Consider the following 25,049-nt stretch of genomic DNA (forward strand, 5'->3'; position numbering starts at 1 on the left):
CAGACATTTTACCATATAAAACAGCTCCCTGAGATCTGATATGCTTCATGCATAATATCGCTCACCTTGCACTTACTTACCAGATGGTTCCTTGGGTGTTTCAGCCAGAAGTGGAAGGGGTGGTGGAATGTAGTGAATCCCTGGCAGAAAGCCCGGAGGTATAAACTGAGGAAGGGTAGGGTAGTAACCTTGTTGGAAATCTCCACCTGCATCTTGCATCTGCACGAACACATAAAGCTCCTTCAGTCCAGATATTGCCTTAACCACCCTATCAAACCACCACCCTCACTTCCAGACCACATGCAGTGAAATCAGTGGCATTACATATGATATGTTAAAATGAAAGGCCATAATTTACTTCACTGGTCAGTATTTTTCTGTTTGTTTTTCTATTGTTAAAACCCTGCTACAGGGGAAATCACAGAATTCTTATTCAGGCAAAACTTCATTGAAGGCAGCCTACCTGTCGAATATAAGTTTTACACCAGCAATGGAATATGAGTGTCTGAGTAAAGACTTAATGATTTGTCCCAAATACACCTGCAGCATAGAACACAACAAATGCAGGAAACGCTTGTTATTAATGAGACACTGAATTAAAATCCATATTTCCAGGTACTACCCTGGCTCCATAACTAAAAAACAGCAGCTGCTGGTGACTTATTTCCTGGTTTGTATTAGGGATCCTTAATGCCAAATGGGTCGTATGAAAATGTATGAAAAGTCAGTCATTACTGTGCACATGCAGGAGCCACTTTTAATCCGCAGTTCAGTTGTTTCCTGTTTTGTTTTTTGTTTTGATGTCCTCATAAAAGTGAGCATCTGTTAGCAATGGCTGGAGACTGGCACAGTAACACATGGAAGTAGGTACTTATATGCATGCATAATTGGATTCAAGAAAGACAAAGTGGGTCCAGTATCTTGTACTGGACCAACGTCTGTTGATGGAAGAGACAGGCCTGCTCTACACTAGAAAAGTAGGTCAATTTCACTATGTCGGTCAGGGGATGTGAAAAATCCACACCCCTGAGCAGTGTCGTTAAGCCAACCTGCATCCATGGGTAGACAGCATAAGGTGAATGAAAAATTCTTCTCTCAACCTAGCTACCACCTGTCAGAGAGATGGATTACTTACACTGAAGGGAAAACCCCGCCCTTTGACATAGACACTGATTCTCAAGCAGCAGTTTTCAGGGGTGCAACCAAGGACTGGGCTTCACCTGCCAGGGCTTGGACTTGGGGAGGGAGTGCCACTGCCACCCCTCGACTCATCTCAGAGGGCACCCAGCCTGTCTGGGTTGGGGGTGGGGCGCAAATCAAAAATTGCAGTGTCACTGCTGAAGAGAGATCTCCCCCTGCCATCAGACGGGTCTGCCTAGCAGCCAGTGACTCCATGAACAGGCAGCAGCTAGCCAAGGAGACATACCACTTCTCTGCTCTGTTACATCAGCACTTCAGGGAGCAGGGCCAAATGGAAGGCAGAAATTTGGGAGCACGCCTCTACACGTTCCCTCTGGTTGTTGGTCCGCAGGTTTGTCTATAAAAGCTTAAAAGTTTCTGGGTAAAAAAAGGTTGTGAACCCCTGGCGTAGGCAGCATCTACACTGAAGCGCTACAGCAGCACAGCCGTGCCATTGTAGCCTTTTAAGTGTAGATAAGCCCAGAGACAAGCCTTTGAGCTACAGCAGGCTCTTCAGGGCTGGGAAAGGTAATCAGAGCGTCAAAGCTAAATACAAGGCGGAGCAGATTGTTAAGCGAGGGGTTAACACATGTTGCAAGGGACCATTCAAAATGGAGTAGGCTATTAACACCTCTGCAGTAATATGACACAGATGGGTTAGTAGGTTACAGATGGTTATAATGAGACATAAAACCAGTATTTCTATGGAGTCCAAGATTCTTAGGCCTTGACTACAGTACCACTTATGTTGGCAAAATTTGTGTCGCTTGGGGATGTGACTGTTCCATCTCCCTGTGCGACATAATTATGCCAGCATATGTGGTAGTGTGCTTCGTGCTGTGTCGGCGGGCGATCTATTCCTACTCACATAGCTACCGTCGCTCATTGCGGGTGGTTTAATTATGCCGATGGGAGAGCTCTCTCCTGTCGGCATAGAGCGGCTACAAGAGATCTTACAGTGGCACAGCTGCATTGGTATGGTTGTGCTGCTGTAAGCTCTGTAGTGTAGACATATCTTAAGGGTCTAGCAAAGTTCTGAATTTAAGCTCCCAGGCTAATCTTTTGAAGGTAATGTGCATGTTTCCTTTGAGGACAATTCTGAAGGTATGTCTATGTTGCAATTAAACACCGGTGGCTGGCCCACGTCAGCTGACTCAGGTTCATGGGGTCGGGCTCAGGCTATGGGGCTGTTTAATTGCTGTGTAGACATTCAGGTTGCAGCCTGGGTTCTGGGCCTCCCGAGATTCCCTTCCCCGCTGACCCATTCCTCACCAGCTTCCCCCTCCAGCTGACCTCTGAGTAGGCTGTTCAAAAATGTTCTGTTGAAACTGTTTTTTGATGGAAAATTAATTTTCAGTAGAACACATTGTTTCAGGTAAAGTGTCTCCTTTCTGCAAAAAAATTCAATTTTTGTTGAGAAACCAATGCTCCAAACCAAATGCCCCAAACCAGAAATATTTTAATTACATATGCTGCTATAGCGCCTCATAAGCAAATGTACTGCAATTCCCATGTCCCCATTCTCCTCTCAGGGCAGTGCTCCTTGGGACTACACCTCCCATGATGCACCAAGGTAGTGCATCCCCCTACAGGGGAGACCAGAGTCATTGTGAGAGATGTTGTTCAACCAGGGAGCCCAGCCTATAGATGAGAGTGGGAATATGGAGCACCTGAAATACAAATCCCATGAGACACCACAACAGCATTTCTGAATCAAAATATTTCAGTTTTTATTGAAATTTGTTTTTGAATTTTTGCCAAAAAATCAAATGTCTGTTATGAAATTAGACAAAAGCTAATTTCTTTCCATTTTTGTTGAAATTTTCTGCTGATTTTTTTTTTTAACCTGGCCTCTACTCCCACCTTCCAGAGCAGCAGAGGGAAGAGCAGAAAGCTCACTATTTAGCATCACATTTCCCTCTACTGTGCCATAACTGGTTGGCAAAGTTTTCACACACACTGTTGCTCTCAAAGCAACCCCTCAGTCTCACACAGAAGCAAGATTCATAGGCTCTGCTGGGAATCGAGTTAAACCCTCTTTGAAGGATTTGGTGGAGGAATAAAAGAAAAATGAAGGGGAACCAGAGAGATTTCCTCCCTTTCCAAAAGAAAGATACAAAAAATTAATACAGAAAAATATGAAAGTACAGGCTTTTTATCATATACTGGTATTTGTGAAAAGCTATTGATAATAATAGTGATCTCCTTTGTAAAGCACTTTGAGCTCTACTAATGAAAAGCACTATAGGTATAAATAGTTATTACTATTATTCTTACCTGTGTGATTAACAATGCATAACTGTTTTAGATTGGTGGGAAAATGCATATACTTTTCACCATTTATGCTGTTAATTTTTTAAAAAAAGAATTAAATTTTTTTTGCAATTCTCTCACTTGGGAGACCCTAAGTCGATTAGTCCATTTCACTTTTCATGTTTCTTGTCAGTGCCACTTTCTGATTCCCACGCAGTAGCACACTGCTGCACATTTGGCTTGCAAACATGCAGGGGGACACAGTTTATTTAAATCCAAACAAAACACTGCTTTAACTGGTTTTTTTTTTGTTTTTTTAAATTTGCTAATCCCATTTCTGTTAATTGTTAAAATATTTTTATTTTAAAAAAACAACAACCAAAAAGGCTGCTTGGCAGTGTCTCAGATGTCAGGTTTTTGCCACAGTGACCTAAGATACCATACATATGGCGATAGCAAGAAACATTTAAACACGGATCTACAATTTTAGGGTCAGATTCATCCCTGTCTCATGCAGTGGCAGAAGAGAAGTTATTCTTGCTGCTCCTATTTTGCTGTTGCTAGAGGCTAAGACATAGGCTAGGGCAGCTATAGAGATCCCCTAAATTGCTCCTGCCTGTCATAGCCCCAGGGGGTTGCAGCAGATGGGAATCACAGTCATAGGTGCCGACTCCATGGGTGCTCCCGGGGGTGGGATGGAGTGGGGGTGGGGCCTGGGGCGGAGCAGGGGTCGAGCACTCCCCCTCCCCTGGGGAACTGAGGAACTCGGTGCCTATGATCGGAGTAGTACTGCCTTCTCCCGTACCGGATCTGCCCTCTCCCAATTCTGGTCAGCTCCTGATCTGTCCCACTCTGGATCTTTCCTATGCCATAACTTCCACCAGGCAGCCAGTTGTCCTGGGGGGGCAGTCCCTGCTATATTAAGAGGATTTCACTGGGGAACCCAGGAGACGTTTTGTGATAGCTATGCTGACACAAACTGGTGACATTTTATTGGTTCATTTTCCCTCCGAATCTTTATCCTTCAAGGCTTCTGCACACACAAATGCCACCGAAGTCGACAAGAACTGTGAGCACAGAGGGCTTGCAGAATCTGGCCCACAACTTTGAACCCATTTGATTTTTCTAGGTTCAGGTCAGACCTTTAACATTATTATTTGTGCCTGTTTTGATCAGCTTATGTATCAAGATACCACTGAAGTAATTAGTGGCCAGGCTAACTTGTCATGGCTACTCTAATGGCAAGATAGCATCCTACAATACAAAGAGCAATGTGTTCAGCAGCAATTAAAAGAAACCACTACTTACTGACAGAGGAGCAGCACTCCCTGGTCCATGGTTGCTAGGGACATGTCTGAAACCTCTTTGAAGGGGGATCCCCGGAGACACTGGTGCTCCTCTGCAGCTGGGCTGATTGATGGCAAAGCCCATGGGGAATGGGTGGTATGAGTACATACCAGAGTACCCAGGATACAGTTTTGGAGGTTCTCTCTCCAGGTATTCTGGGCTGACAACACATTCTTGAGGCAAAGCAGGATGGGCTATGAAACAAGCAGCGAGGAAAAATAAAAACAAGCAAAAATATCACTGCAAACAGTTTGAAGGTAAATAGAAATAGAGAGTCATGGTGCCAAAATCTGTCCTCAGCCAGTGCAATGGAAGGCAGAATCTGACCCTTAGGTTTTACATTCACTTCTTATTCAATTTCTTTTTTTTTAAATTAGAAAATTAGGATTGGGGAGGAAAGAAGGGAGCTCAACGGTGATGGAAGACGGGTTAATACAGCTTTGGGAGAGCAAAGTCTGCCTTATGCATCCTGAACCAAGTTGTCAGCAAACTACTGATTGCAGAATCTCTAATACTTCTGCTGCCGTAACAGGTATGACAAACAGCTAGCTTTCTAGTTTCCTGTGGCAACAGTTAGAAAATAATCACCTTTTAGACTTGTAAATCAAGTATTAAAATTTAATACTGAAATCAATGAGAGGGAATAAAGAGCTCTGTACCCTGTGATAGCTGTCATTTCTACAGAGTTGTTTGCAGTTGGTCCCAGGATATGAGAAAGACAAGGTAGGTGAGGTAATATCTTTTATTGGACCAACTTCTGTAGGTGGAAGAGACAAGTTTTTGAGCTTCACAGAGCTCTTTCTTGACCTCGGGTCACCTGCAGAGCTGTGAGGCTTGAAGCTCCACCAACAGAAGTTGCTCCAATAAAAGATATTTACCTCACCCACTTGGTTTCATTTCTACAGAGTTAATTTTCAAAGAACCACTGTATTTTGCTATTAAAAAAAATCTTGTTCACAAAGTGATATTCCAAAGTAGTGGAATCCCCATCATCTATGACTAGACTATATCTGGGTCTCAAGGCCTCATCCATTCAAATCCCTCCTGAAAGCCCACTTCTCCTGTGAGGCCCATACACATAAAAAATAATCGTTGGTAGATGAGGCAGGGCTGGAACTATCTGAAGCGATTCCTTCCTCCCCATCTCCCAGAGCATCTGGTCTTTCTTGCCTTGTCTCCTAGATTGTTAGCTCTCCAGGGTCCCAGTCGAATGACTAATGTGGTCAGTGGGAGTCTTAATAAATAATAATAATGGATTAGACAAGGCACACACTACATACTCTACTGTGTATAGAACAATGTCAGAAGTGATGGACTAAATGATCATAGGAATTTTCCATCTCTACATTCTGTTTTCTGTTCTTAAATACAAAATAAACTAACTGATTCCAGCCAAATGTAGTCTGTGCTACATAAATCCAGCCCAGGAGCTTTCCTTATCTTTTTTTATGTTGCCACCATAAAATGCCTGCTCTAAACAACTCCAGCAGAAACTCCCCAATTTATCTGTACTTTCTGTTTTTCTGTGTTTTTTTTTCTTTTTCTTTTGCTGGAGGGCATGTTTGTAAATGTAAAAATAATAACAGCTCAGAAGAAAGTGCTCAGGGTGCTCTACTGAATAATCAGGATCTTGTCACAGACTCATTTCCCTCTTAAACAAGGACTAGTAGCACGAATCTATCTTTGCAACAAGGAAACAAGCTGAGGAGCTGCCTACAGTGGTTCCTACAGCTACAAAGTCCATGAGCACAGCTTGGAAACTTTGCAAAACCAACAATAAGTGCAGCACTGCATACAAAACACACTTGCCTGAAAACATGTCCCCGGAACGGGGAAGTAGAGTGAGAGCAGCTTCAACAGCCCTGGGGAACAGGACACCTGGGACCTAAAGATTTCTGAGGCACTAGACAGGCATGGACGATGGATGGACAGACACTGACCCAACAGTACCCACTGATAGATGGACAGACACTGAATGATGGACACAGACAGACAGATGGACACAGAGATAGAAGTTAATCATCTTGAGTGGAGGCCTAAGGAACAGACACCCCAATGCTGAGCTGGTCCCTACCAAAGTCCCCGAAGAGTGGGGAGCTGGGAGCAGGTAGTGCCCTGCGGGTCCTGGTTCTGCTGCTTGCTGCTGGGGTGGTCTTGGCTCCTTCACACCCGGCCACGTGGCTGCTGTGTTCAGAGGTGTTGGGGCCAACTGCAGGAACCTTCCGACCTTTCCCATGAACCGGGGTGCAGGCCACAGGCGGAGACGTCTCTCTGGGTGGGGCATCCGGGTCCTGCCCCTGCATCGCCTTCTGAGCTGCCATGATCTTCTGGCGCTCTGTGATGAGCGCACACTTGTCGCAGGGGCAGAGCTTCCAGCGGCAGTGGCCCGTATGGCCCTTGACTGGCACCACAAAGCCATGGTTCCGGCAGCGGGAGCACTTGGGGGTGCGCAGAGCTGCCTTCTCTGCCATCGCTGCCGCCTCGGCCTGCATGGCACCCCCAGCCAGGCAGGCGCCTAAAGCTCCATGTGCAGCAGAACTTGAAGAAGCTCAGCACAGGGGCAGGGCGGGGCAGAGCCTTGGTGTGCCCACAACCACTAGCTACAATGTCACAACAGCCTGCTGGCCTTTCTGCAAGGAGGAGCAGTTGAGCTCTGCTCCCAGTTAGTGGTAGTGTGCATAGATCTCAGAGCTGCTGGGACAGCAGCAGGTGAGGGAAGAGCAATGCTCCAAGGATCTGGGCAAGAACAGTTCTGCACTTTCTGGCAGCTGGCATCCCCAGCACTGTGGGGCCCAGAGCTACTCTGAGATAGAGCCCTCCATTCCAGCAGGGCTAAGTGGGCAGATCTCCTGCTGGGGATGGAAGTAAGCACTGTGCTGGGGTTGTGAGTGCAGCATGTTGACTTTCGTCCCTTTTCTATGCACTTGCAGGTCCAAGATGTAACAGTGAATCAGTGTGGTTTTGAAAAGAAGACATACAGGGCCAAGTTTGCAAAACCATGACTCCTGATTCTGCACAAGCAACCGTTTGTGGGCACATCCCTTGCATTTGCATGTGCAGATTGGAGAGTAACACACCTGATTTACACATGCAAAAGCAGTGGTTGCAAAAGGGTATTTTTGGCCATAAAAGCGGAATTTACTTGGAGTCCTTTTAGGGTTGCCAGTATTGGTAGGACATATTCCTGGAGGTTTTCGTCACATGACACAATCTTTAATTAAAAATGAATCTTTAATTCCTGGAAACTCCAGGACAGTCCTGGGGGGTTGGCAACTCTGGGTCCTTTCTGCCTTTCATTTAAAAGGCAATCTTCCCTTTTTGATACCCACAGTTACCATCATATTTTGCATGCATCTTATTATACTGGAATCATTATTTCAGTTCCTTTTTGCAAACTCAAATGTATTTTTCTTGAACAGGAGAGAGAGTCTCACTCCTTCAGTAGAAAAAATACTGATTTCCCATTCTGTTTTTTACAATGTTCATCTAATCCAGCGTATCATGACGAGAGCAGAAAGCATGTCTAATTCCTCCAGCCATCTATCTCTCTTTGTAATAATGCTCTAGTTTCAATATTGCTTGTAAAACTACCCGTGTTGTTACTGTTCCACTGGGTTAGCACTAGTATACAGTAGCCCATTTTCAGGGCAAAGCTAAACCCCAGGCAATGGAAGGGAGAATACAGCAAATCTTTTTCAGATGAGAAGAGTTAACCTTGTGACCTTGTGGTGAGTCAGTGGCCTCTACATTTCCTTCATTAAAAGAAAAAACTGTTTAAAGTAAAGCAACAGTTAACCATAAAATAGTCCTTCATTTACGCATCAGCTTCAAGAGCATTGTCACAAGGTGAAGTATGTATTCTTGCTGCTTTGTGAGAGTTTTAATAAGCAATAGAATATGTTTCAAAGTGACACAGATCCTTCCTTGCAGGGCTTGTATGCACCTCCCACTCCCTCTGGGTGGAAATCGTAACAAAAGCTGTTGACTTTGAAACTAGTCTCCTGTCAGACGCTTAGGAGCTTTTGAAAATGTCATCCTAAATGACTTTCATGTGTGAGTTCCACTGGATCTTCCGACTTAGCTTAGGGAAAATTTTCAAGAGTGCTCAAATGACTTAGACGCCTAAGTCCCATTGAAATCTGAGAGTTAGGTGCCTAACTTGCTTAGGCACTTTTGAAAAGACAGCTATTGAAACTTTTAGGTGCCCAACTAGCTTTGAAAATCTGGCCTCAAAAAGTATGTCTACACTGCAATAAAACATAGGTTTGTCAGGCATCCAGTTTTTGACCGGAACGCCCGATCAAAAAGGGACCCTGTCGGAACTGGTCCGCACTGCTGACTGGGCCTTTAAAAGTCTGGTTGGCCGCCTGCAGGAGGGCAGGCAGGGTGCCTGCCCGCCTCTGCGTGGCTCCCAGGAAGCTGTCAGCATCTCCCGCTGGCTCCTAGGTAGAGGGGAGGCCAAGGGGGCGCTGTCCCCGCCCCGAGCTCCAGCTGCGCAGCTCCTATTGGCCGGGAACCCCAGCCAGTGGGAGCTGCTGGGGCACCACCTGCAGGCAGGGACAGAACACTGAGCCACCTGGCTGTGCCTCCACCTAGGAGCCAGAGGGAGATGTCACTGCTTCTGGAGCCGCCTGAGGTAAGCACCGCCTGCACCCTGTGCCCCATCCTGCACCCAAACTCCCTCCCAGACTCCGCACCCCCTCCAACATCCCAACCCCCTCCCACAGCCCCCTCCCACATCCTGAACTCCTAATTTCTGGCCTTACCCTGGAGTTCGCACCCCCAGCCCAGAGCCCATACCCTCTCCCACACTCCAACCCTGTGCCCCAGCCTGGAGCCCCCTGCCACACTCCAAACCCCTCAGCCCAGAGGCCCTTCCTGCACCGCAAGCCCCTCATCTCCAGCCCCACCCTAGAGCTCGCACCCCACCACCAGAGGCAACACCTCCTCTCGCACCCCAACATCTTGCCCCAGTCCTGTAAAAGTGGGCGAGGATGGGGGAGAGCGAGTGACAGAGGAAGGGGGGATGGAGTGAGCAGGAGGCAGTGGCCTCGGAGAAGGGGCAGGACAAGGGTGTTTGGTTTTCTGCAAATAGAAAGTTGGCAACCCTAATAAAATACCCACGTCTAGCCCATGTCAGTTGACACAGGCTCACAGGGCTCAGGCTTCAGAGTTATAAAATTGCAGTGTAGACATTTGGGCTTGGGTTGGAGCTCAGGGTCTGGGACCTCATGAGAGGGGAAGGTCTCAGAGCCAGGCTCCAGCCCGAGCCCAAATGTCCACACTGCAATTGTATAGCCCTGCAACCCAAGCTCCACAAGCCTGTGTTAGCTGATACAGGCCAGCCATAGGTGTTCTATTGCAGTGTAGAAATACCCAAAGTCACTTTGTCTACACTGCAGCCATAAGCCCTGGGTTAGTAGAACTTGCATTAGCAGACCCTGATTTTGTTAACCTAGGGCTTAAGTGTCTACACTCACTTGTAAACCCAGGTTAGGGATTGTTGAACCCTAGGACCCAAACTGGGGCTCCAGCACCTACACTGCATTATGAGGGCCCGAGTCCAACCACCAATATCCTAGACTTCCTAGCACCTTCCCAAAATGTGGCTACTCTATGTGGGAAAATTTAATAGTTCACCAAAGTTAACTATCTAGAGGGCAAAGAAAGTTGGCCTGTGGGATGCTTTTGGTGGACTCCCAGAGCACAATTTCAGGGGGGTTGCAACTACACTGCAAAGTGACAGGGCTTGAACCCTGGGTTCTAGCTTGACTCAGGCCCGGACCCTCCATCTCTGTGGGGTCCTGCGACCCTGGGTCCAAGTCTTGGGTTAGCACGATTTGTGTTTAGACCGAAGAGGGGTTAGGCTTGAGCTTGAGTTCAAACCCTGGGCTGACATAGCCTTTTAGACATTTTTGAAATTTTTACCCTTAGGTCCCAGTTTGGGCGAGAACTGAAGCACACGGTTAACTTGACTTCAATAGGATTTAAGCACATGCGCAAGTGATGTCCTGAAGTACTGTTTTCCTGAATCAGGGCCTTAGAAAGATGGAGGATATTTCTTTAATTATTCTTAACATTAATTCTACTCTATAGCAGTTTTTTGGCAGATTCCATATCATCCGTCTCAGTGTTGTTGCCGTATGTTGTGTACATATGCAGATTTACGTGTAAAGTTAAAAAAAAAAGTATGTATCTTGCCTTAGATACATAATACATCCAAATTCATTGGGATACTAAAAAAGTAGAGGATATTGGTGGGTTATGTACATTTGCTATGATAAATGTTCTCTCAGTCACATAATATTAATATTCAGGATATTTAATCAAGCATATTTATTTATTTCTCTTATCCCTCAAGACAAGCTGTGGACATTAATAGTTTCTACATAAATAAAACCAGACTTTCGAAAGCTTTGAACATTTTTCATTTAAGTATAGAGGAGTTATTATACATTCCATATAATTTGTTTCAAACATGGCAAAACTCTGTAAAGGGGTGAGTTTTTTATTTTCCTTGTGAGATGAATATTCACTTCTGCAGACAATTTGAGGAATCCTGCTATTCCCAATCTGCTATAATTTTATATATACATTTTAATTAGATACCCTATCACACAGAATTAACAAAACTACCAGACAGAGAAGATACACACCCAATTTGTCACAAATCTGAATATAATGCAGAAATCCATGTGAAAAAGGTGAGCTGGATTTGGCATAAAGACTATTATATGTTTGTTGGAAAAACAGTAAAGCACAATAAAAAAATCCTGTTTTCCCCAGAACTGGCTTTTAGATTTACTTCGATATGTGGAGTAAAATATATAAGAACCATAGTACACAGTATATACAGTTAGCATTTTGTAGTAATATAGAGTTTGCTAGAATGATTATTTTGCCAAAAATAAAGAGGAGGCAATCTAGAAGTTTCACAGTATTGAAATCAATAGCAATAATGTCTGTATTTCCCTCTGACTTCTGTACTGTGTAGAGTATAAAGCATGGTTTTGGTACACAGATAATTCTGTATGGAGATCTATGGGCAAAACACAAAGAACAAAAACAATGCTCTTGCCAAAAGAAAGGAACAAATCAGGAAGTTGGTTATCATCAAATTAAATGGCAAAAACAGTGGGTTTTTTGCCCTCTCTGACTTTCCTGCTAATATTATATGATGTAAGTGTATTTTTGGCATGCAAGTTGTTGTGCTTAGCTTTGGGATTTCTGAAGTCTGCAGCACTTCTCAGAGCTATAATAATGTTATAACAAGATGTATTTAGCAGATGAACATTTGTAGCACATTGCCTTTTTTCTTTAAAAACTGTTTTGGTAATATTACTAACATGCAAAAAAACCAAGTGAAAGCAACTCATTCTTGCACAACCCTTGGTTCTATACTGAAAACATTCGCAGACTCGTTTCGCTGTAAATGAGCACATTTTTCTATTAAGGCCAATTAAGTATACCTTTTAAATAGTTAAGAGATTCCTTATTCCTCTTCTTCTGTATGGCAAGAGAGGTGATTAGCAACGTTCAAATAACCAAGTACAGCTCAGTGAGCCAATGTGTCGCTTCAGAAGTGTCTTGTTTTAAGTCTGAGATGACACCAGCAATCAGTCAAAGCAGGCACTGATTTACAATGTGTTCCAGTTTGCAACTGGTGTCCACGGTCACATTGTGTCTCATCTTCCAGAAGTGCAAGAAATGACAGCATCTGCGATGTGATGTTCTGAAAAGATGCAGTGCAGACCATTATTTCCAGGGTAGGTTGAAGCCTGGAAGTTCTTTCTGTGGTATAAGCAATCAGGTGTTTGTTTGGCAGGGCCATTCCTAGCTATTCTTGTCCTATGCAGCCCCCCCATGAGGGGGGGCAGGCCTCTGCGGGAGGGCTCCAGGCCTCCGCCGGGGGCGGGGGGCTGGCTTGGGGGACAAGGGGTAACCACCCCCCAGCACTCACTGGCAGCGCAGCTGGAGCAGAAGCGTGGCCCTGGGGAAAGAACCGGAGCAGGGGCTGGAGCAGCACAAAGCTGCGCAGGGCACCAGAAAATTTGGTGCCCCAAATTTCCTGGTGCCCTACACAGCTGCGTACTTTGCGTATGGGTAAGGGCGACCCTGTTGTTTGGGACATTAGCATTATTCCATTGTGCTTCAGGATTGAATTAAGATGCTTTAAGAGCTTTTGTCTGATCCGAAAAAAGGCTAGCAGGATTTCATGTGTCTTTAGAAGGTTCCAGAGATCCTAATTAATTGGTAAGTTCCAGGTTGGTCATTGTTTGATTGTACTCATGTTTCTGTGTGCGTCCCTCTGGATTTTGGGTGGGGGTATGTGTGCCAGAGTGGGCAATCATTGGATGGGCGTTGATTATAACGTTCCAGTTATAATTCTCATTCTAGTATTGAGCTGCATGTCCAGAGATTTGGTATGTGAGCTGCCTACCTAGACTGCTGTGAAATATTCAGTGGCTGAGTATACCATTGTTTGAGTCAAGGTTCGAAGAGTGTGCTCATATGCACCCCATGTTCCTGTGAGTTTCCAATTCGGCCAGTCTTTATTTTTATCTTTTTACATGTCTTTTCCAGATGACCTTTACGAGTCAGGCGTCTGCCCAAAGTCACACACAAGTATTTCAGATAGGGCTCATTTTGGATCCATTGATTGAAAAAGGTGATATTAAGTGGCTCTTTGGCAGCTTTGTTGTTTAGGTAAAAGGCTATTACCAAAGTCTTTGAAGCACTGGGATGGAGCTTCCAGCACTGAAAATATTCCACCACTATCTTGAGGTCAGTTGAGAGGATGTCGCTGATCGTGGTGAGGTGTTTGCTTGTACCCACAAGAGCGATGTCACTGGCATATATTAATGTATGCAAAATTCTGCCAGGTAAGTTACTGTTCTAGATGTTGAATAGTGAAGGAGTCAATGTGGATACTTGAGATAGACAATCACTGAGGGTGCATGCTTTGCTGATCTGCCAGTTCAAAAGGACGTGGTATCTACGGTTGCTCAACACTGTGGCTAGGAATTGCATAGTGCTGCGGCATCTGATGAGCCTTGATGCCTTGAGCAACAGCCCATGTCTCCATTCCAGGTTGAAGGTGATGGATAAATCTATCAGAAGATATGCAGAAGTTGAAGACAAGGTACACTGTATCATCCGAGTCCAGAAAACTTTGACTACCTCACCTTCTTATCCAAGCTGTCACAAAACACATTAATAGAATATCAAGGTTGGAAGGGACCTCAGGAGGTCATCTAGTCCAACCCTCTGCTCAAAGCAGGACCAATCCCCAATTTTTGCCCCAGATCCCTAAATGGCCCCCTCAAGGATTGAACTCGCAACTCTGGGTTTAGCAGGCCAATGCTCAAACCACTGAGCTATCCCTCCCCCCATTCCTTAGAACAATTGCAAGGCCTGTACTCCTTGCGGGCAGCTGGAAACAGAAGCACTCTTAAAAGAGTGTGAAAAGAGTGGTGAACCAGATATCATGAAAGAACTAATAGTCATTGAACTCTGCCCACCTGAAGAGATGGAATGAGACAGTGAAGGGTCCTGACTTCACACATACCAGTTACAAAGTCTAGGCATGTTTCTGTAAGCTTGATGCTGCTAACCCAGTAAAACACTGTCAACCAAAAGTGATGGCTAATGCTGTTGCCTCATACCTTCTCTGTAATTCAAAGACGAAAACTGACAAGCTGACTAGATGGAAGATTCAGAAAGAGCTCCTTCTAAATGTCTGACACAGCCCCACCCCTTTATTGTTATCTTCCCCATATACTATAGAAAAAATAAACAAGGCTCCCATGGCCACTAAAAGCAAAAGAGCGGCTGGTAAGGACAGCATTTATCCTGAATTCCTCAAGGATTTGGGGCCAAAGGGACAAGCCATGACTAGTAGACCTATTCGCTAACGTACATTTGATAGGGAAGATTCCAAAAAGCTGGTGTGAGGTGATATTCGTTTCCCTCCTCAAATGTGAGAAACCATCAAATGATGCCCGATATCACTCCTCTCCACAACTTACAGGTGAATGAAGAGGGTTTTACTGGCCCATTTCATCCCTATCTTTGAAGCCATACTGAGAAAGGAACGGGCCGGTTTCAGACTGGGGCAAAGTTGCCGCGATCAGGCTCTCACCATTACTAGTCATATTGAAGCTGGCTTCCAGCGGAAGTTAAGAGGTAAAGATAAAATCCTGTTTTTAAAATTTCTGTTTGTATGTTGGATGCCTCCGCTATGTCTTGCAATAAGACATTGATGGTGCTATAGTAGCAGCTTTATTATTAGCTATTCTTAATATTCATCATATATTACAGTCAATTAATCCTTTGTTTACAGCTATTAGATATGGTATAATTGAGGTAATGACATAAGAATACATATGGCTGCCCAAGCAAAGATTTTTGAAGTGTACTCGCCCTCCTGTACACCTTTGAGATGCTCACCACCACTCTTGCCATATCCTGCGCCTCGCTGCTATCCATCCTAACTCAAGTACCTTGACTCCCAGGCTCCCTGATGGGCTGGTAGATGGTCTCCTACCATCACTGATTGCTAGTGTCTTTGCTGGCTTCCTGTGCTGGTAGATAAGCTTCTGGGCTAATTTCCTGATCTCCTTACTGGACGGCAGACAGGTCTTTCAGCCTCCCTTCTGGACCAACACCCTGGCTGAAAGAATGAATGCTCTAAACCAGCAAGGAACATCAGAGCTGCTCTTCCTGTCCTGTTACTAGAAGGCAAGGCTTATTCAGATCCATTCCACTATCACTGGGTTACATGGTTCTCCCCTTTACAGATAGGAGCTGTAATGCCTTCTTCTTGGCTCTGTTAATAAAATGAGTCATCTCTGATGGGATCCCTGGACTTAGGTTCCCAAGCACTTGATTGGTCAGTTGCTACTTGACTGCATTGAAGATTCTCTTTTCATAAGTGATGTGATATGGAATATAGGGTGAGGGAGCAGAACATTTTAGGAAAGGAAAATATGAATACGCCAAACAGCAAGGTATTCTCAGCACAATAGTGTTTCATCAAATAGATATTTTTCACTAAATCAGTGATTCATTTATGAATCATGATATTCAGGTTCAATGTGGATTTTCTTTGGTGGTTATCATTTCTTACAATTCTTTAAGGACTAATCAGATCTATGTTTTTTCCAGCTGTTAGCTACATACATACATAACCTCCCTTTTCATTTTTTTATTATACATTTGATACAGTTCAATATGAGAGAATGCGCCACAGACACCATAGCATTGTATCAGAATAAATGCAAACATTATAATGACATTTACAATTGAGGATGATTTCTCCTTCTGTGGGTAAATCATCTACCTCTCTACTCCAGATCTATCTTTTTTGCAGACTAATATCTCAGTCTGTTTCTCTGACATCTTCTTGTGGATATCTAGCCATCAGCTCAAGCTCAACGTAGCTAAAACTGAGCTCGTAATCTTTCTGCCAAACCCTCTCCACTACCTCCTTTCTTGATCACCGTGGACAACATCACCATCCTGCCTGTCACTCAAGCCTATAACCTGGGCATCATCTTTGACTCAGATGCCTCTAGGTCCCCACATCCAGGCTGTCTCTAAAACTTTATTCTTTCTGCATTACATCTCTAAGATACTGCCTTTCCTATCCAGTCAAACCGCGAAACCTCTCCTCTGGGCTCTTGCCATTTCACATCATAATTACTGCAATAACCTTCTCCCTGGCCTTGACAAATGCAATCTTGCTCCACTGATATCCATTCAGAATGCTGCTACAAAGATCATTTTCCTAGCCGTGGCTTTGACCATGTCACCTCTCTCTTTGCATCCACTGGCACCCCCTTCTCTAGCACATCAAACATAAGCTTCTATGTTCACTTTCAGTCTTTTACAACTTATCCCATACTTATCACCGCTTAGTCATTATTGAGATGTCAACTGCTGCCTCCAGTTGGCCAATCATGCCAGCCTCCTGGCCCACTTGTTAAATTTTCAGACAAGTACCTTTGTGCTTTCTCCCATGTTGCCCGTCATGATTTGGAGACACTCCCCGTAAACATCCATAAAGCTACCTCATTATCATCTTTCAGATCTCTCCTTAACACTCTCCTTTTCCATAATGCCTACATAAACATGAAATAGTCAGGCTGCTGGTGTGCTGAGATCACTGCCTATCATGCTGACCAATGCTGTCTCCTTGTTGCCTTGTAAAGGAAGTATTTCTTCACACAATGCACAGTCAACCTGTGGAACTCTTTGCCACAGGATGTTGTGAAGGCCAAGACTATAACAGGGTTCAAAAAAGAACTAGATACGTTCATGGACTATAGGTCCATCAATGGCTATTAACCAGGATGGGCAGGAATGGTGTCCCTAGCCTCTGTTTGCCAAAAGCTGGGAATGGGCGACAGGGGATGGATCACTTGATGATTACCTATTCATTCCCTCTGCGGCACCTGGAATTGGTCACTGTTGGGAGACAGGATACTGGGCTAGATGGACCTTTGGTCTGACCCAGAATGGCCATACTTATGTACTTCCATCTATCTCTATCCATCAGTTATCTCTCATTTTGTACTTAAATTTTAAGCTCTTTGGGGAAGGGTCCATCTTTTCGTTTTGTGGAGCACCTAGCACAATGGGGTCCTGGTCCATGATAGGTCTTCTAAGCATTATGGTAATAGAAATAAATAATAACAGTATTTATGCTCCTCAGTGCTTTGGAGCATCTTCCCAGTAAAGAATCTTACAGGTTCCTTGAGTGCTCATGCTACATCCCTTAATATAGCTACAATATACAAATACTGATACAAGATAAAAACGATCCTGTCTTCAGTGGCGTTACTCTAATTTACACCAGCTGAGGATCTTGCCCAGGCATTTTAATACAAATTCCTTCAGAAAGGCAACATTAGCAGACATTGACATAAAGAGAAATTGCAATTTTGGAATACATCACTCTCTTTTTGCTTCAGATTATACACAGCAATGACATCTGCTCAAAGCCATCCTAATTTAGATGTGTCAGAAATTTGGTAGGATTTAGCCTTGATTCCAAAACACTGCCTGACAATCAATCTTCTGCCCTGAAAAATAAACACACTTTTAATCCAGAGTCCTCATTCTCCTTCCTCTCAGCGATAGTTCTTGTCAACTTACATTAGACAAGAATACCACAAAATAAAATTTAAATACCTCCAAACACCACAAAGGCACTTCATGCAGAAACAACAGTACTTGCGGCATCAAGCAGGCTGGCCATCTAGATTCATCTGTGCTTAGCACCTATCTAGTGAAACTGTCATATCACCTTGTCAGCAGGCCCACAGCAATGGTTATAGATGGGTCAGTGGGTAGGCAGCTGAAAGACTACTATGAACATCAAATGTATTTGCTGAGGGCAGGATTCCAAGCTGGGAAACTGTTGTACGTCCAGTACTTGTACACATAAAAACGTAAGAACAGCCATCCTGGATCAGACGAACACTCCATCTAGCCTAGTATCCTGTCTTCTGACAGTGGCCAATGCAGGGTGCCTCCATGGGAATTGGCAGAACAGGCAATCATCCAGTGATCCATCCACTGTCATCCGCTCCCAGCTCCCATCCCTGACCATCCTGGCTAATAGCAATTGATGGACCTATCCTCCGTGAACTTACATAGTTCTTTTTTTAACATACTTATGGCATGTACATTGATATGTGATTATCTCTCTATCTCAGAGCTGAATCAGTTTTGAAAATATCTGAAACTTCTTACATAGTATAAAGTAAAGTAATTTAGAAACTAGCTCAGACTTTCACCTAAGAAACACTTGGGCAAGAGAGAGAAATTATAGCAAAGTCTCCCTCCCGCTCCTTACCCACTCCAGTTTGAGCACTTCAGATATATTCTATATTAAACCAGCTAAAAAACACAAAATGGCCAAATAGCAGCAAACTGATCATGTGGAGCACCACGCACATTCTCGGTACTTAGTAAATAATAAGCTAGACAGAGCACATCCAAGACTCTAGGAAACAATCTGAGAGGGGGACGGACTAATTAATGATCAGAGGTATTTTCCATCTCTGATGTCTATTTTCTATATTTAAATACAAAGCACATTTTAACACCAACTGATTCCAGTCAAGTCTAGTCTGTGCTGCATGAATCCAACCCAGGAGTTTTCTTCTCCCTTTCATGTTGCCAACATAAAATGCCTGCTCTAGACAACTACAGCAGAAACTTCCCAATTTATTTGCATTTGTTGGGGTATTTTTGTGTTGTTTTTTGCTGGAGGGGGTGTCTGTAAATTTTAAAATAATAAAATAGCTCAGGAGAAAGTGCCCAAGTGCTGTATTGGGTAATCAGAGCTCTGCTCCCATCACAGACTCATTTCCCGCCTGAACATCTTTGCAACAATGAAATGTGCTGATGAGCTACCTTGACTGGATGTTGCAGCTACAAAGTCCATGAGCATGATGTAGAAATTGAAAAAGAAAAATAACTGCGGCACTGAACATAAAATGCACTCACCTGACAATGTGGCCCCCTCTCCCCTAGGGCCACTGGTAGACCAACAGTGAGTGAGAGATACTGGTATGGACCAGTAGCAAATTATCATAACCCTGGAGGCAAAAGGGAAGCCAAGGAGGATACATCTACTTGCTACCCCCAGCTCTGTATATGATTGAAAAATCACAGTTTAGCCCATTGTAACCAGTGGGACTACTTGCAGAGAAAGGTGCTATGCATCGTAACGGTTACAGAATCAGGTCTTGGATTATTGTCTTAGAACCTGTTACAAAAAGTGACTTTGAATCATAGAAGTTTAGTTTGACCATCTCCAAAAAATAAAAACAAAAGATTGAAAATCATGTCAGAATCACCCCAGGAGCTGTGGGACCCAACTGTCACAAAAGGTTGCCAGTTGCTACAGGGCTGTGCTGTTGGAGAGCTTGACCTACACAGCAGTGACTCCCCCAGAAATCCCCCTCTCTAGCTTTGTCCCTTCAACAGTGGAGCTGTCTCTCAGGGCAATGAATAAGACCAGCTCCTCTGAAGCACTAGTGCTTTGGGCAGCTGTATAAGCCATCCCCACCACCCATCAATACAGCAGCAGAAAGAAATGAAAAGGTAGCAAGCTGCCTAGCAGCAGTACTCAGACTCTTCACACATCTCGTAGAGTTAAGTCACAAATTTAACCTATCTGTGTGAAAAGCTTTTATACTCATGCTTCATTTCCTCTCTATTTATATTCATATTAAAAATCAGGAAATGAAATACAAGGTCAGTAGTGATCAGAAGTCATTGCCTCCTGCTGGATGTTTGGTGATTTATGTGTAATGGTCTCAATCCAATTTCTAGTGAACATCTGCCTACCTTACAAAACCAACCAACCAACCAAAAACCTTACCAATTAGTTCTAATTTGCATCTGGACAGAGACCAAGAAACCAATGGTCATAAGGAGTAAATTCTTTGAGTCCAGGAGTGGTTCTTCCAGGGCAGGCATGAGGCACACTAAATCTTCTCCAGTTCTCTTTGCATCCCCAAACTGCCAGTAAAGTCAGTGAAGTTCTGGGTGTGTAAGGAATTCAAGCCCATAAATAAAGCATAGCAGAGAAGCTTACATTGAAGATATTGTATTCTAAGATCTCCTTGGTAGGGAGTATTTCTTATTCTGTGTTTGTATAGCACCTAGCACAATGGCCCTTGATCCTCTGGCCCTGCTGTAAAACAAATAATAATAAAAAAGAACAGTAACAGAAATTAAATATAAATATCGACTGCTACATAATATTAAGGGTCTGAATTGTTCTCATAAAGGCAAGCAAACTCAAAGTTGATTCTGCAGGTCAGATCGTTAGCTGCATCAGAGCTCAGAGCTGAAAGAGGTGGGGAGCACAAGTGACTGTTACCCACCTTTGTGCTCCTTTGATCCTTGAGACCAATTCTTCCCCCTGTAAAACTTAGGGCAGCTTCAGAGCTGCTCTAAATTACACCTGGCTGCAAAAAAGACTGTTTTACAGCCAGGGACTGCTCAAATGCAGCAGGGTTCCAGTCTTCACCTCTTCGATAGCTCTGACATGCCCCTCATTCTGGGGTAGTGAGAGGGTGGCATAGAGTTTGTACTGTGGCCCTATACAAACAGTGGGGGTTCCTCTACACCAGGGGAACTCTGACTGTTTTGAGTTGCCAAAACAGCATTGCCAAGAGCTGGGATCTGGCCCCTCCATTCTCGGCCCATCCTGTTGGGAGGGGACCACAATGCTCTGGTCAGTTTTTCGGTATATATTTCTTCATCCTTTTTATATAAAAAACAAAAACAAAAAAACTTTTTTAAGCTGAAAAAATTAATTAAACCCTTGAAATGTTGAATGGATTTCTATTATATCTGTAAAGCTCAGGATATTAACTAGAGTATCAAGGTGAAGTGAGGCTGTTCTGCTCTTACTGAAGTTCTGAAGTAATCAATACAATAACCCCAAATGAGTTTGTGTATTTAATGGATGTTGTACAATTGGATGTAAAAGGCACAGCATGCTGCATGATAAGTTATGGCCAAGCAATATGGTTGGCAAAGTGATGGTTAAAAAATGGCTGTGATTGACCACAGCCTGTGACTGATCCCGTAGGAATGGTCTGGTGGGACCTGTCATTTCTATAGACTTGGGGCTCCAGATCAGGATGGATTGCTATACATTGGGACCTGCTGATTCCATGGGCCTGGACACTAGGATCTCAAATGGACCACAGCAGCTGGGAGTTGTCTCACATACTGATGCTGGGTCCCACTGTTGTAGAAGAGTGTTACAGCTGAAGTCCCAGAAATTTGGAGATTTTTTTTATGGAAAACCCTTGTTCGCATATTTGCAAGTGATATTCATCACTTTATTTCCACAAAAATCCCCCACCCTCACTCCACCAACCATTTCTGCCTGCGCCTCCCCTTGCGTTTTCCCTGTAGCCCTCAATTTGGGTCTCCGCCGTTTGCCGTTTCGGTGATACCAACAGGTTCTCCTCTCCCCACTCAACTCTCTCCCTGTCCACCACTTCTCTCTAGTTCCCTACATCTGCTCTCAAGTTTTCTCCTGTCCTCCCCATCTCCCCTGCCACACTATGCTCCCTGATGCCGCCTGGAGCATGAGTCCCCTACCCACCCAGGGCCATAGAGATATGGCTAGAGTGGCTGCCGACACACTGTCACCCTGTCCGTCGTTCTGGCGCTCTACCCATGCTTGTGGTGGCCGGCTGGGCTACACTCTAGGCAGAGTCTCTATGGTTAGAATCCTGAGGCCTCCGAAGGGCACTGGCAGTTGGAAGGAGCCTGAGGCAGGAGGCCACGACAACAGCCCCAGAGACGCGCAGCACCCTCCCCCCCCCGCCCCCGCCACATCACACCAGAGGAGACGGCAGCAGGGCCCCTCCACACCCCAGAGATGGCCCAGCCCCCAGGGGACCCAGAGGGGTGCAGGCCCCAGAGCAGCTGGGAGATGGGCAGCGGCCCGGCCTCCCCTGCTCAGCATCCAGCCTGGCTGCGGGCAGCCGTCTTCCCCACACTCTGCAGCCTGGGGAGGGGTGACAGCAGTGCCGCCCTCCCTCAGCACAGTGACCTGAGCAGCCAGGAGGAGGTGCATCTAGGGGCCCCAGAGAGGAGCAACAGCAGCACTGCCCCTCGTCGTGAGCGCCAGTTCCGGCTATGGGCGGCCGCCTTGCCTGCCCTCTGGGGTGAGGAGGAATACAGCTGCGAGCATGGCTCTGCGAAGTATCTGGCCCTGTGCGGCCTGGGTGGCGTGGTGAGCTGCGGCCTGACCCACACGGCTGTGGTGCCGCTGGACCTGGTGAAGTGCCGCATGCAGGCAGAGCCCAGTCGCTACCGGGGCATGCTGCAGGGCTTTGCTCTCACCGTGGAAGAGGAGGGGATGCGTGGCCTGGCCAAGGGATGGGCCCCCACCTGCGTGGGCTACTCCATGCAGGGCCTCTGCAAGTTTGGCTTATATGAAGTCTTCAAGCTGCGCTATGCTGACATGTTGGGACCTGAGCGAGCCTACCTGTGGCGGACCAGCCTCTATCTGGCCGCCTCAGCCAGTGCTGAGTTCTTTGCTGACATTGCTCTGTCCCCCATGGAGGCAGCCAAGGTGCGAATCCAGACGCAGCCAGGTTACGGCAACACATTACGGGTGGTTCTCCCCAAGATGTACCTTGAGGAGGGGCTCTGGGCCTTCTACAAGGGGGTGGCTCCGCTCTGGATGCGCCAGATCCCCTACACCATGATGAAGTTTGCCTGTTTTGAGCGCACCTTGGAAGCCCTCTATGCCTATGTGGTGCCCAAACCGCGCAGTGAGTGCTCCAAGGCTGAGCAGCTTGGCGTCACCTTTGTTGCTGGCTATGTAGCTGGTATCTTCTGTGCTATAGTCTCCCACCCAGCTGACTCTGTGGTGTCTGTGCTCAACAAGGAAAAGGGCAGCAGCGCTGTGGAAGTCCTCAAGAAGCTGGGCTTCATAGGCGTGTGGAAGGGCCTCTTTCCCCGCATCCTCATGATTGGCACCCTCACAGCCCTGCAGTGGTTCATTTATGATTCAGTCAAGGTCTATTTCAGGCTCCCTCGGCCCCCACCACCAGAGATGCCTGCATCACTGAAAGAGGGGTTTTTCTTTAAGTAGATTCAGCCCATAGATGCTGCATTGTGAGTTAAGATCCTGCTGCATTGTACTGTTTCATTTGTGACTCTGTGGATCTGTTTCAGGCTCCTGGACCAACTCCCATCTCAAAAAGCTACCTCTCCAGATAGAGACTGAGGGGAGTGGTTAGCCTTTTCCCACAGACCTTGCAGTTACACTGTCACTTCACTATATAGTTCATTCTGCCAATTTCAGGTTCCAACCATCATCGTAGATGCTCCCATCTCTGGACTTTCGCCTAGACATGAATTTACATTTGACAGCTCTGTTAAAGGTCTATTTCTGCAAAGGCTTAAATCTATCAGTATGTGGCTCTTAATGCCTGTGTTTATTTTGTTTGCTGTGGATAGTGACTCTGAAAACTTTGAAACACAACAGAGTCATATTCCCCTGTTATAGAGAAAATTGACATGTATTTTAAATGGGTGCTTATTTTACACTTATATACAATATTTAGTGGAACCAAAACATTAAAAATGGCTATGAATAATATAAGTTAATATGTTCAGAATAGAATAATTTACAGTATCCCTAGACAAAAGTGTTTACCCACGTTGTTTATTGGAATTGCATATTTGCAATGTTGTTTATGGAATGTTATATTTTGTAAAGGTTAGAATATTAATGACAGTTATTTATGTGTGTTTGATATAAAACTGCTGAGATGTTTGAAGGAGTATTTGTTAATGGTTGATTACACAAAGGTAATTAGAAAATTAGAAATTAGAAAAACTGGGCATAAAATAGAGTTAATCCTGCTTACCTCTCATTTACATACCTTATTTTTAATAAATAATTTGGGATAGAAAAATAAGTATAATATGCCCTAATTTGGTGCCATTTCTATCTATTATGTGGCAAACACCCTCCTTTATTTAAACATAGATCAAATTGATGTATGCTGTGGGTTTTCTTCAATAAAAGGGATATGGGCATGGTGTAACTTAAATGAGATATGGCCTGCAAGTCACTCATTTATGCAAGAATGCCAGACATAATATACATCTGAACATAATTTTCCCAAGAATGTTATTTATTAAATGTTTAGAAATGTTATGTGGAAATTTAAATAGTTAATAAAGCAAATAAAAATGCTTTTTGTCCTGTCGGAAATCATTATTTATAGAAGTGTTTTAGTCACTGTGGAAATATAGAATCTTTATGGAATTGCTGCTATTATAGTAAGACAGTAAAGTAACTGTAGTACACAGGTCATGTGCTGTGGGCATTTACAGTTGTTTGAATGGAATGACTAAGACAATTCTGCAACACTTCTAAATAAATGTAAAAATATAGTGTTCTGTTCTTGGGGCCTAATCCAAAGTCCAGTGAAATCAGCTGAAAGATTCTGATTGACTTCCCTGGGCTTTGGATCAGTTTCCTGGAGAATTAAAATAGCCACAAGAAATGGCCAAGAAATATATTACCAGAAATATACATTTCTTTTACCCTTTTGAAATGCTTGCATGTATATACTACATTACACAAAATATCAAATGGCCCACAACAAGCTGCTGTTCTACATCTTGAATTCACTGACGTGCAAAAAGGGTTAAAAATCTGAACATATATATTACATGCCAGTGGTTCTCAACCAGGAGTCCGT

At 44.6% G+C, this 25,049-nt stretch overlaps 1 protein-coding gene and 1 pseudogene across 1 annotated transcript; one reads left to right on the plus strand and one right to left on the minus strand.

Moving 5' to 3' along the window:
- Nucleotides 1–72: 72 nt before the first annotated feature.
- DMRTB1 (DMRT like family B with proline rich C-terminal 1) lies at nt 73–7,271 on the minus strand. The gene is made up of 3 exons (XM_073358070.2): nt 6,854–7,271; nt 4,741–4,973; nt 73–219 (listed from the first exon to the last, which is right to left on the minus strand). Exons 1-3 carry the CDS (start codon nt 7,269–7,271, stop codon nt 73–75), a joined length of 798 nt encoding a protein of 265 aa, XP_073214171.1.
- A 14,930-nt stretch (nt 7,272–22,201) lies between these two features.
- Nucleotides 22,202–23,425, plus strand: LOC140916599 (solute carrier family 25 member 3 pseudogene; annotated as a pseudogene).
- Nucleotides 23,426–25,049: the final 1,624 nt, after the last annotated feature.

The sequence above is a fragment of the Lepidochelys kempii genome, chromosome 8 (genome assembly GCF_965140285.1).
Source record: "Lepidochelys kempii isolate rLepKem1 chromosome 8, rLepKem1.hap1, whole genome shotgun sequence".
Taxonomy (NCBI): Eukaryota; Metazoa; Chordata; order Testudines; family Cheloniidae; genus Lepidochelys; species Lepidochelys kempii.